General features: G+C 34.5%; 1 protein-coding gene across 1 annotated transcript; it reads right to left on the bottom strand.

Annotated features, from left to right (window-relative positions):
- Window positions 1-1,620: 1,620 nt before the first annotated feature.
- LOC131042262 (cell division control protein 6 homolog B) lies at window positions 1,621-12,795 on the bottom strand. The gene is made up of 17 exons (XM_057975602.2): window positions 12,301-12,795; window positions 10,885-10,981; window positions 10,533-10,753; window positions 10,211-10,285; window positions 9,935-10,044; window positions 9,558-9,664; window positions 9,374-9,433; window positions 8,834-8,907; window positions 8,584-8,634; window positions 6,246-6,295; window positions 5,751-5,883; window positions 5,142-5,231; window positions 3,795-3,857; window positions 2,715-2,810; window positions 2,515-2,604; window positions 2,269-2,396; window positions 1,621-1,972 (listed from the first exon to the last, which is right to left on the bottom strand). The coding sequence occupies exons 1-16, from the start codon at window positions 12,715-12,717 to the stop codon at window positions 2,364-2,366; spliced, it is 1,767 nt and encodes a 588-aa protein (XP_057831585.2). The 5' UTR covers window positions 12,718-12,795; the 3' UTR covers window positions 1,621-1,972; window positions 2,269-2,363.
- Window positions 12,796-13,259: the final 464 nt, after the last annotated feature.

Genomic DNA, 13,259 nt, shown 5'->3' with positions numbered 1-13,259 from the left:
TATTCTGTTATAAAACAGATAGTGGAATAATCCACTTTTATTGAAAAAAAATAATAATGTGCTATTCTGACTCAAAAACAGTGCACTTGTACATCATGTTATTGACTGCTTGAAAAATAGCAACCATAGACATACTAGACTTTTAGAGCCAGTTTAGCTTCAGCTTAATAATATCAAGGTAAAAAAAAAATTATAACTTAAATATGAACAATTTCCTATTTAATTAGAAATAGATCTATCGAAATCTTTAGCTAAGTCTTGCAGTCAAAGATTTGTTTTAATACATTGAGATGTACTGCATATGCATGGGAGTCAATTAAATTTGTTATCTTTTGGTGGGATGCACGATAACGATCTTTAATTTTTGAAAAAAATTGTATTATTGACTTCTCATGTTATTGAGATGAGATTTTGAAACCAATTTAGCTGCAGCGCTTTAGGAATTATATAAAATCTCATTCGTTTACCTTAGTAATTTTAATCAAATGACGTAAGAAATCCTAAAATTTGTCTTTTGGTGGGTTTATATCTGTATGTTTCTGTGAGCAGGTCCATTGATAGCGTTAAGAGCTATTTAGAGTATTTTGGCTTCCTCACAGTTTTACGACTGTCGATCTTTTATTGTTCTTTGGTCCTGTTTGAGTATATCGCATGCATTGCACCTTTTCAAACCCTGGATTGTTTGCTCCTTGATGCTATATCTTTACTGTTTGATTCACTTCATTGATATATTCTTTCTATTTATTGTACGAGTTTCACGCCCTATCAAAATCTTTTTTATCTGTAATTAATGGAATTTCGTCGTGTTCTTTCATTTTTTTATCAGAATGATAATGTCTCGATATCCTTTTAGTTGTGACAAGAATGACAAAATATTTCGATTTTCTTTTGCTTGATGTTAAAATGTCTTAATGTGCAATATGCATAATCCTTATTTCCCCATTAAATCAAAGTCAGTGGGATTAGTTTGTCTGCATGAATGCTATAACTTGAGTCTTTCGAAGCATGTCAGCGAAAATGCCAGTGATGTTCCTGCTAATATGTTAATTGGCATATAAACCTTTCGTTGTGACATTAACGTTAGCTTTTAAAAATAGTACACAATCTACATGTCTTTTCATACTATAACCTTGTTTACCCGGGTTATCAAAGCTTGTGGGAATAATTTCCGCAGCTGAACAAATTCAAGAACTCTCCACCCCTTGAAAAAGGTAGGCAACTCTTGTTGACAACATACAATACCAATAGGCCAAAATACCAGGGGTGCTACTAATATTTGGCATATAAACCTTTTTCACAACCAAATGCTCAGGGTAACTTGCTGTAGTTTGATTGCGTTTAGTTTGTTTTTTTTATTGAAAACTCTTCATTTGCAATTCCTAGTAACGCTCCATAAAAGTCTGTAAACAATTTTTTATCATTTGAGAGCGTGTGTTTCAAAACCCACCTGGACCACAGCATTTTAAATTTGTCTTGTAATTTATTTAGGTCGTAATCCTGGTTAAATGCATCAGGGTGCTTAAATGTAGTCTCTAACATCCATGACCTGCACTTGGCATCACTTACAGAAATTCAGGATAGTTTGATTATGCTGAACAATTTGCACAGGAAACACAGGAATTAGTTTCGTCAAGGAAATTGATAATCTTATTTGATTTGATATGCACTTTCAGGCAAACTTGTTCGTACATATTTTTGCTCGCCCAATGAAGAACCTTTAATGTTGTGCTTCTGAAGTAGATCGGTGAATAGTCCGGAGAAATACTGTAATTGACCGAACTGGTATGCCATGGATACGACTGAGTCCAAGTGCAGCTTAACATTTGCCAGCAAATCAATGTGGAATAGTAACATGATCCCTTCACACTAGAGTTAAACTACAATGACCTCACTAAAGTTTCTCTTCAGTGATACAAATGAAATGATGGATATAAACCTCCGCGTACCTCTAAATCAAGGACAACTGAAACATCTGCAAAAAATACCCACTAACTGTAAAATCTTGGTTGGGAAAGAAAATGTGAAAGGAATCATCTCTTAAACACGCCCAATTAGGAAAATCACTGACTACACAATTCCTGGAAAATCTTCAAATTCACAATGCACCACTACCAGTGAGAATTATTGCAATTTCGAATACATTTATTTTTAACTTAAAAGTTTTAACCATTTTGCTTGCCAGAATCAGTATGCTAGGTGTCAAACAGGACCGTTTATCAAAATGCATAATGAAAATAAAACTAAAAATTATATCGCTAAGCTTCATACCAGCACCCTTTGGTTGAGGCTTGTAGATACTCTCGTCTTTTCAGTTTTCAAGAAAATAAATAAACTTCTAAAAACTATAGGTCCCAAACGATGCATCATTGAAGACAGTTTCTGAAGAATCGTATTCCCTGCAACGTGGTTTCAAAAAACCATCTTTAATAAGAGAAATAAGAGTGACCTACAAAAGTGGTGAAAGTAGAGATAAGAGATATCATGTCATGCAAAGTAGGTTGAAAGCCTATATACCTGTAAGGCAAAAATTACATCTCCTTCATCGACCTTCAAGGTTACTCTCCTGAGCCTGTCTTCTCGGGATTGACCAAGGTTAAGAAGAGCCTAATTTGCAAAGCAAAAATAAGCATTACATGATCAGTAGAAGCCTTCATAACTTTTGAACTCTATCATGGTTAGAATTTCATATGAACCTTAGCAAATGTCTAACATACCTGATCACTAAGCACCCTACACATGCTTGAGAACTCAGGCCCGGTAAGAGGGTGCATAGATGTGGCTTTACAAAAGTCCAAATATGCTGCATTCAGCTGCATCAGAAACAAGAAAAGCTGCTGAAATGAAAATTGCATGAACATCATAATTACGTATATTTAATTTGAGAAGCCATCACTTAATAGATACTTATAAATTTGTGAAAAGAATTTAATTGTTACAGTAACTAAACATTTCGATATACAATATATAAAGTATTCTATAAGAAACACTAATTTGCTATAAAGAATAAAAAATTAAAAAAAAATTTAAAAATTAATTGCTGTGTTTAACAACCTAGAATGCTATGTAAGATTTAATAAAAAAAGTTAGGAAGGCAAGCTTGAAAAATAATCAAGCTTTGTTATTTTTATGGAAGGAACCATACACTGATAAAGTTAACATAGAAAGTTGTCCAAAATAGCTAGAAAGGCGAATACCTTCTTTGTCTTTGCCTTAAGGGGCAAAGAGATCACATTTTGCTGGACAAAATTTGTTGTTCCTTGGACGTACTTAGCTAAATACATTTAGAGTTAAAGAGACATGCCATATCATTTAAGCTCCCAAAGGGAATAAACGAGAGCCTTATCAGATCTTGTTTGAACTTTCATCAAATACATTGAAGTTAAGGGTATATTGATGTCAAACAATAACCAAAAATAGGTCAATCAAACAGGAGAACATTAGTCCAAATAACAGCCAACCAGAGGATCAAGCAATGAGCAACATCTTTACAAACTGAAAGTAAAGAAAGAAAATTAATACGGATTGAATTGTATTGCAAGAAACAAGAAACCATCATAGTCGACTACAAGATTGGTGATAAAACCAACAATTCTCACTCGGAGATGGAGGCATGTCTAAACAAAGTCCCTAGCAGGCCTTAGAAAGAGGACTGGAGATTAGATCCAAACTCAAAAACTAGACCTGACACAAATTTAGAAGTTATATAAATGAAAAACTGTTTGGATTCAGGCCCAGCATATATGTTATGTTTATGTTTGATGGAAATTTGAAAAACAATAAGTTCATTATCTTACCTCCCCTAGTGTAGCATCCTTCTTCCCACGGCGAAAAAACTTGACTGCTGAACATAGTACTATCTGCACAATAAATGATATAAATTATATCCCAACAAATTTTGCAATTTCTGAGGAATTCATAAGCACAAGAATTACAATCATAACTTGATACTGAAAAGAAACTCCGTATTATGACACCTTTTTTGACTCATAATGTTATAATCCCTAATAAAACTAAGACAAGAAAACTTTGCATTACACACCAGACAAATGTTTCAAAGCGCAAAAGACATAGAAGTTTGTTTTGGATATGCAACCAAGGCACCCCGTGATTGTTCCACTGACTAAAGATTTCCCTCATAAAAATTCACTCCTTGCTTCAGCTCCTTAGCAAACTCTTCCGAAAAAAAGGCACTCTTTCATTGCTTTGCATTCCTACAATTAATAGCTTCAATAATCGTTTCTAATTTTAACTAGATCTTATGAATGCCTGCTGTACTTTTGTCTTATTTCAATTTCATATGGTACCATTATTAGGTTTGATTTGTAGGACTTCTCACATAGTAGTTACTTTTTTATAGAGTCAATGAAGGATGAGGCTATTTCACATATAATTTAATAATTAAGAGTGCAAAATTAATTCCACTTAGAGTTGCATAGCACACAAGGCAAACAAAATGAAAAACCAACTCTGCAGGCATTGCTTATCCAAATTAACACTGAGAAAGACTGCTTTAAAACTCAAATCCAGTGAACATATAAGCCAATGACCTGTACATTAATTAAAATTGTTTGTATAACTTTTAAACTTGGTTGAAGGTTGCCAGATTAATTGTGAGGGCAACCTTGCAATATACACACAGTATCGCAGCAGTTCATCCCCATGTAAGGTATCATGCCAGAAATCAATTGATCATAGAAAGAAGTTTCTGTCTTGAGAACAACTGATCGGTGCCTGCACACTGCAGTACCCCTTAGATAAACTGAGAGGTGCTTCTGTGAGGCATCAGAGTCCATTTCAAAAAATTTGCTTTAACAATATGCTTAAGCTCGAACATCATTTGTTAGAACTTAGGACTGATACATGTAAATGTAAATGGATTTAGACCAACAGTTGATATTCAATAGATAAAACCGCAAAGCTCAGAAAAATTAAATTTAAAATTTCCTTAGGCTGGATCTATAAGAATTAGTTGTTCAAGAGAAGCCCCTTCAGCAAAATATTAAAGCATTGATACAATCATACAAGATTAGTATCATGTAAAAGTTGAACTTTCTCTCTTCCGCATGCTAACAAACCCAATTAGTAAATAATAAACTTTTAAGATGACCATGGAAAAAGAGCGCCACCCAAATAAGATATACCTGTTGGTGTTGTGGTAAAGACTGTATGGTGTCAACAACAGCTGACCGGAATGTTCTTGCCAGAGCCCTGGCCATGTGATCAATCCTTACCTACAAAACCATAACCCAGCAATCGATCTATTATGAGAAACATCCCTCGCTATTATTATCAATGCACTCCATCAAAATGTACTCAGCGACACTTTAGAAGCAAAATCATCGGCTTAATATGCAAGAATGAATGTGATTCATAGATACAGCAATACTTGAGTCACAGAGTGCCTTAGGCTGTATGCAAATAAAACACTATACTTGACACAGTGATGCAAAGGCCATGAATCACCACAGGCTGTCAGTTGTGAATCATTTCCTATTCAAAGTACCGTGTAGGTTAAATCCCCAGTTAGCTTGACCTTAAACCTAGCCATAAAATTTGCATTTAAACAGTAGCCTACTAACAGGCAAACCTTATAAAATAATGTGAGTGCGTAAGACTAGCTTGCACAAACTAGAATTCCATATTATGCTGCCAATATTCATGCACTATTCATATGATCCATTTTAGTTTGTAAGCCTCCTGAACATAAAACCGTTGACACTTGGAATCTTATATTAGCTTTAAGTACTCACCACGTGCATTTCCTGCTTTGTTAATTTGCCCTCAATTGACAAACTTGGATGGCTAGGCAGCTTTTCAAAAGAAATTTTATCTGAGGAATATACCGCATCAGCTAATTCAGCTTGAAGCATTTCAACAGCATCTCTGCAACGAGCAAAATCACTAGGTCATTATGATGAAGTTATAAACACTTGTGAAAACCATAAGAAGAGTTTCATGAAATTTAAATTGATTACCATTAGAAGTAACTAAATAAAGAAACCTCAAAAAAATAGAAAATTGCAAATACAATGCCACATACATATTGATATTGAAATAATTATGCAATCAAAATTTATATGCCTTTTCAAATGCCTTGAGTCTCAAAATTATCGATGACCATCATACTGTTGTCAAAATATTTGTGTACAAAATGAGTTTTTCTGTTCACTGGAGCCAACTGGCATCAACTTCTAATATATGTAACAATTGAAATGCACAAATAGGATTCAATGAAGATAGTAGACCTGCAGACATGAAGAGCTTTCCTCATATCCCCTGATGCGGCAGCTACTTTCTGCAATACCCCAGGACAATTTTTAAAGAAAAGTTAATGAGGATTTTGCTGGTGCTATAATAAAAATTTGCGATCACAAAACCACATAACATAAATTGCTAAGCTCCTTATGAAATCTAAAGGAGAAGCAATTCTATTATTTATCAATATTCATTATGCAACATCATGAACCATCAAAGAAATGATCTCAATGCATCACTTCTTTCTAAGAAAAATTTAAATCTACATGAAATTTTCTTATTCTACATTCTCTTTCTAGGGATGTTATTAAGGCTGTTTCGCTGCATTTTAGTATCACAAGCATGAATCTCTTATTCTTGGTTCTCTCATGGCTCTGAGTTTGGTTTTCTTCAAAGCTTTGGATTCTTGTGGTGTTTAGACAGGCCGGATTTTGGGGTGATGGCTCTGATTTTTGGTGGACATTCTTGACTCCATCTTCAAATGCTCCCTGTTAGACTGATTCTTACAGCTTCCTTTATATCTAATGCAGATGGCAATGCATTGCAATGTATTGGGGGGTTTTGGTATGCCTGTGGGCTTTTTGTAATGGGTAGATAAGCTTATGTCTTCTTGAACAATACTGAAGGGTTTTCTTACTGGTTCTTTCCCTTCAGTGCTCTTTGAACCAAACACATGTAAAAATATATATAATCAATATAATTTTAGTGGTCTCATCCACTTTTATCAAAAAAATATATATATATATATTCCATTAAACCAAATATGCACAACCAAAGTTTACATAAACCAATATTCCATTAAAATTTGAGAGAATAAATGCCATTTTCAGCACTACATTGAAATACAACATATTAGAGGAGATCATGAGAAGTGTTAAAAGGATATTTATGTGCAAGAAGAAAAAATAATGATAAGCCCCCAGGCATTCAAGTGAATGTTAAAAGAAATGAGTTAAGTGCCCCAGGCATTTCTAGCTTTAGAGGCTAAGATTATAAGTGGAACGCAACTGCGGGAATGATACAGTTGCTAACAGGGCCATACCAATCAATTCATAAATAGAACATCAACTAGCACTCAATTTTTCCGTTGCATACTTCAGAGTTGAAGTGTAGAGTTCAAAACCATCTACGCTAGCTGCTCTATTCCAATGTAATATAGATATAATGGCACTTTACTATGGAACTGAGGTCTGCAAGAGAAAACTGTTTAGTGTAGGGATGAAGACGTCACCTCGAGGACTTCAGTCAAACATCAACCACATATTTGTTTTCAATGAATATTAATAAACCAGAAGTCTGACGGTGTGGGGGTTGTGCGGGTAAGTTTGACGGAAGCTGCTAGTAATCTGACTGCCAATTCAGACACTTCTAGAACCGTGAGAGATAAAACTTGAGGCAGGTCCCAATCAAATTTAAAGACAAATTCAGTGAGAAGACCAGCATTACTCAGGACTCAAACAGATGCAAGACTAACCAAACTCAAGAAAGATCATTCCCAGGCAGATTAGAGCAGATTCCAAGTGTAGCCAAAAAGATGTGCCTACCTTGAAATTCAAAAAAAACCTGCATCATAAATTCTAATTAAGTACTTCAGATTATGTTTGAAAACAATTGTTATGTAATATAACAATTGTTTTCAAACATAATCTGATTCTGGACCTGATATGATTATTGGCATTGTTCGTGAACCGGCTCTAAATACAAGAATGTGACGAACATATTTATAGAATTCATGGGATTCGACAGATCGTTCATTCTATAAATCAGCTTAGATTTCAGCGTAAAGCATCAAACTAAAGAACTTAATTGAAAGGCAAAAACTTGGAGCTCTTCAAAGAGGATTATAAAGCCATTTCATCATCGGCCTGTTCACATTGTAATTTGACATATGAGATAGTTTTCAGCCAATATTATGGAGGTCCTCGTAATTGATTAGTTTGAAAACCTTCAAAGCCTGTATGTTTGATCTGCTTCAAAGGCATACTCTCATTCTTCGTTAACTTTAGCAGTGAATGCATGGCTTCAAATTAACAAGGCTACATATTTTGACATGTAACAAAAGTGAAAAAAATGTATATTTAAATGACAAAGGCCACAATGTAACAAGAGTGAGAAATAGAATATGCATTCAATTGACAAAGGCCGCAATGTAACAAAAGTGAGAAATAGAATATGCATTCAAATGACAACGACCACATTGTAACAAAAGTGAGAAATAAAATATGCATTCAAATGACAAAGGCCACAATTATAGCATAGATTCTTTTGTTTCATCAAAAATATAGTCTTCCCACATAAAGACTTGATCCAAAAGGAAACAGAACTCACCCTTGCACAAAGCTCTAATGCCTGAGGTTGAAAAGCTTGAAATGGAAGACCCTAAAATCAACAAGACATGTATAAGCTAGGAGAAGCTTCAAAGACTTTGAAGCCCAAAATAACATAAAAATGTTTCTTAAAGTGAAAATTGTAATAATAATAACATTAATTAGTATACTTTTGACAAATATCGATGAAAATGCATATGATAAGTTATCAGCGGAAAGGAGGCGAAGCAATTCAAATCACAGTAGATTACCTTCAATCTTTGCTGAAGTATCTTAAGTATCTGATCTTTTGAATAGGCACGAAATGTCATAACAAGCGGTTTACCTGCTAATTCAAACATAAATAATAACGTTAGTATCAGAAAACAAAACACCTCTAAATATAAAAATGAGGCAACAGACTACAAATCATGATAGAAAACCTTTAGTCATTACTGGACATGAAGTGTTTTAACTACCATAGTTTACGATAGTATGCACTTGGTTGTCTACAAAGACGTGAGACATTGTAAGAGTATTTCATGGTTGATAAATCACTTCATCGTGATTTGACATTTTATAAATAAAATTTCAAGATTAATACAATTCATAGTTAGAATTGAGAAAACTACATACTCCACAATCAAAGCTCTTTCAAAGGATTGATAAATCCTAAACTAAATTTTTGGTGCCTATTACTCTAAGGACTGCATAATTTGTTGGAGCTTAATAGAAATCAAACTAAATATGAATTTCCTCCATTTGTGTATATTGTTTTATCAAAAGCACATAGAAATATTAAGAGCCCGTACAGTTTAGAGACTGCAACTTCGGAAGAAACCGATCAGTCAAGTCTATTGCATTTGAAATTCCTGCAGGAAAAAGTAGAAGTATTAATTCTATAAAGAATTCCATAGAAATTTCACATAAGATCTCACTATCTTGCAACAATAACTAAAATGAAGAATTTGCTTACCCAACTCCTGATCAACATACCTATTAGCATACATTGTGAATTTGGGAAACTAGGAAGCCTGAAGAGATCATACAGAACTGATTGATCCCTACTAATTAGAAAATCCATCTCATCAACAATCAGCAGCCTTTTCATAAGAAAATATAGAAGAGTTAATTAACAAGGCCCATTTTAAAAAGATATGGAATCCCAACAATTACAATGATTTGTGTACATATCATTCGCAAGGTTAAAGGAAACTGACAGAATCGAATGAACGCTTGTAAAGCAAATTGATTTCATCTCATATTTATATTTTTCTTGTCAAGGCTCAAGAGACAAGTTGCACGAGTGGAAGCAATAAGACTTATGAACCATGCAAGGAAAAGAAATGCTTTGCGGTAACAACATTACTCACGTCATCTTTAATGCATCTGATTTTTTCTTCTGACACAATAAACTTTTCAACTCTTCAAATGGTGAACTATATGTAGAGTTCTTTTTCCTTCCTTGGCATTGTTCTAGTATCTATTAGAAACAAATCCAGCAGACGATATTAGAAACTGCGTACCAATCTTGTATAATTCAAAGTTCTGATTCAGGTATCAATTCGATATGTCTAAATCTGATATAAATGAATACTGTTAATAAGTCATTTTAGGAGGAAATTTTTTTCATTTCCAAAATTACTTACCCTTTTGAATATGTCTGAAGTGTTTGTCAAGGAAGTGCAATTAACGACCACTGAAACTGGGGGAGGAATCCTAGCCTGCTCACGTGGAAATCCAAATTTCAGAAAACAAGTTATAACTGAATTGACTGAATTCACACCAGGTATTTCTTAATATACGCTATAGGCAATTCACATCAAAGTTGATTATATTAATGGAAACAAACCCACTATAAAACCACCGAATATGTTCAGGAACTGTTTTATGCTTCAGTAGAGACCATTATAAATTACAACATAAAATCAGTATCTAGCTCACAAATGATAGCGAAAATTTTCGATGCACCTCTTTAGCCCATTCCACAGAAAGTGATTTAACTTTCTCCAATAGCAAAGACTTCCCAGTTCCTGGACATCCACATACATACATACTTCCAACTTTTTCTTTTTCAATACATGTTTTGCAGAAATCAAATAACTTTTTCTGCTCTTCTTCACGGCAGATTAGTGATTTTGGCACTTCAGATAAATGCAAAGCTGTCTTCACCGCAAGAATATGTGAGGAATCTGCAACAAAAAAATTGAAGCATACTCTCTTACATATATTTGGAACAATTTCAAGACGTTACTTTTAAACTTCAATAACCAAAGACACAAGATCTGTTAACAAGTCCTACATCTATGGGGGAGTACAATACCAGTAGGATTCCAATTTGGTATTTGGTTAGTTACATTATTCAGTTTCTTTCTTGGGGACTTCGGAGATCGAGAGACATCAGCTTCCACTCTTGTTACCTATCAATCAATAACTAACAATTAATCATCTCCTTAACACCCAAAAAAATTGAAACTTAGATTAAAACATTCACCTTGCATACTTCCACGTTTCACACACTTTCTTTGGCAACTACAATTAAAACTGAAGCAAATAATCTGGATTCCGGGGTACATTCAGTTGACACCACTTTAAATTAGTTAAATTTGTATATTATATATAGAAGCAAACCGTAGAGACATTAGAAACGGGCATAGCATACTTACATATGTACTTAAAAGTATGTTTTACTAAATGTTCACTACACTCTCTTGAAGGATATCAGTAGTTGTCTATATTATCTATCAGTTTCAAACTATATATGTGCAATTGGGGAAAAAAATGATTCAGCCTTACAGACATTGAAATTCTAATAATCTGGTCTCTACATAAATGGCAAACAGATTTGGCCTGCCTGATTGAGCATTAATTGATGCGGAACAACATTTTCCAGTTCAAAGCCGGACTGCAGAGAAACCATCTATATAAAGATATTGGCAATCATTGACCCGGGGATTACAATCAACCTCAAAAGAAATCATCTGAGCCCTACAAATGGATAAGCATAATAGTTTCAAACTCTACAACCTTCACACATGGGGCTCTCCTGCCCTATTAGGACATCTGAGGGGCAAATTCTGTGCAACTCTAAGACCCTAGCAGGCTTCCCGAACCCTACAAGTACCATAACAAGGATTCCACCCTGACAGCAAAATGCACATGGTGTTTTCTTTTGATTAAAATCTCTTTAATAGCAAAATACCTACTGAGCTATCATAGGAGTGGTTGTCAAATGATAAAAGGGCACGTTTGTAAAGAGTAGATATTCCATGTAATGCTAAGATGTATGTTAAGATCAGTAAACTCCCGCGTCCCGGAAGTATTTTAACCTAGATCCCTCCTAGCATGCAGAGAATCTATCAAAAGGACTGGGGAAGTTATATATACATATAATAAAGGGAATAACACCAAAGAGAACATGAATTGTAGAGTATTGAGATACTGATAAATGAGATTATTGAGTATTGAAAATAGATGCTATACAATCCGATCCAGAAAAAATTAACAAATCAGGGCACTGCTAAACCAATTTAAAGCATAACTATCAACTGTAAATGAGCATGCTACTGTAAGAACAGAACCAAATAGACCATGACATTATACAGTATTGAAATATGAATAAATGATAGTAGGGAGCATTGAAAAAATTGCATTTTTGCCTCAATGCAAAACTCTTACAGGAAATTTTTAAAATTAAAAATAATAAAACAATAAATTAGGCATAACCCTTTTAACTCACCTTTTTGGGTGACCTGGTGCTACCAATGCCATTAGTCTGAACTGCGGACGCCATGCTCTGCTTATTCTCCTTTCCAACGGTGCCCTTGCAAGGGCTCCTTTTATTTTCTATATTTTCCCCATTTGAAAGAACCCCATTTTCAGATCCTTGCAGATTTAGACTGCGACGAACTCTACTGGGGCTCTTCTCCGTTTCCAGTTCTGTTCTCAAGCGCTTTGACTTGGGTGTGGTACATTCCTCCTCCAAATGCCGTGAAGGGCTTTCTCTGCAGCGCTTCAACCCTGGTCCATTGGAGTTAACTACAGTTGCTGGGCTATTAAGCCTAGATGACCTTCGGGGTGTCATTTCTAATAGTTTTTTAGAGCAGCTGGACAACCGGCTAGGACTGGATTTGTGGGAGGAAGTTGGCACCGCCATGATCACTTTACAGAACTAGATTTAATGTCCTGTTTGTTCTGTTTGTGAAATGTATATCTCCAAAATAAAAATAGTAGTTAGACAAAAAACTAAAAAAGTTGTTGGCTTCGTGATGGCGGGAATACAAGCGCGGGAAGCACAAATATTTCGATACAGCCCCCATCTGGCGGGCGTTGTGAAATTTTAAAAAACGGGGAAATTTCCTTGTATTTTGTGTTGGCAGTTAACGGTCAATTGGGTGGCTCCCATTTCACGTAAATAATTGATTTGATTTTTTTTTGTCACGAGTCTTGAAAAAAAGTTGTGCTGGTTTGGGTTTTATTTCGTTTATGGGTGTTCTTTTAAAAAAGAATTGAAAATTAAAGTAAAATGATGATTTGGTTTGACTAGTACAATATATTCTAAAATTAGTACCTAATTTGTCAAATTTTGTGTTGGTTGTGTAACATGTTTAGAAATTAGTAATATGTTAAACTTTGTGTTAATTGTTATTGTAATGTGCTTAAAAATTAGTAATCTTTAAATTATGTATTTTGGAGGTA

This window comes from Cryptomeria japonica, chromosome 1 (genome assembly GCF_030272615.1).
Source record: "Cryptomeria japonica chromosome 1, Sugi_1.0, whole genome shotgun sequence".
Lineage (NCBI taxonomy): Eukaryota > Viridiplantae > Streptophyta > Pinopsida > Cupressales > Cupressaceae > Cryptomeria > Cryptomeria japonica.
This window is presented reverse-complemented; position numbering and strand designations above follow the sequence as displayed.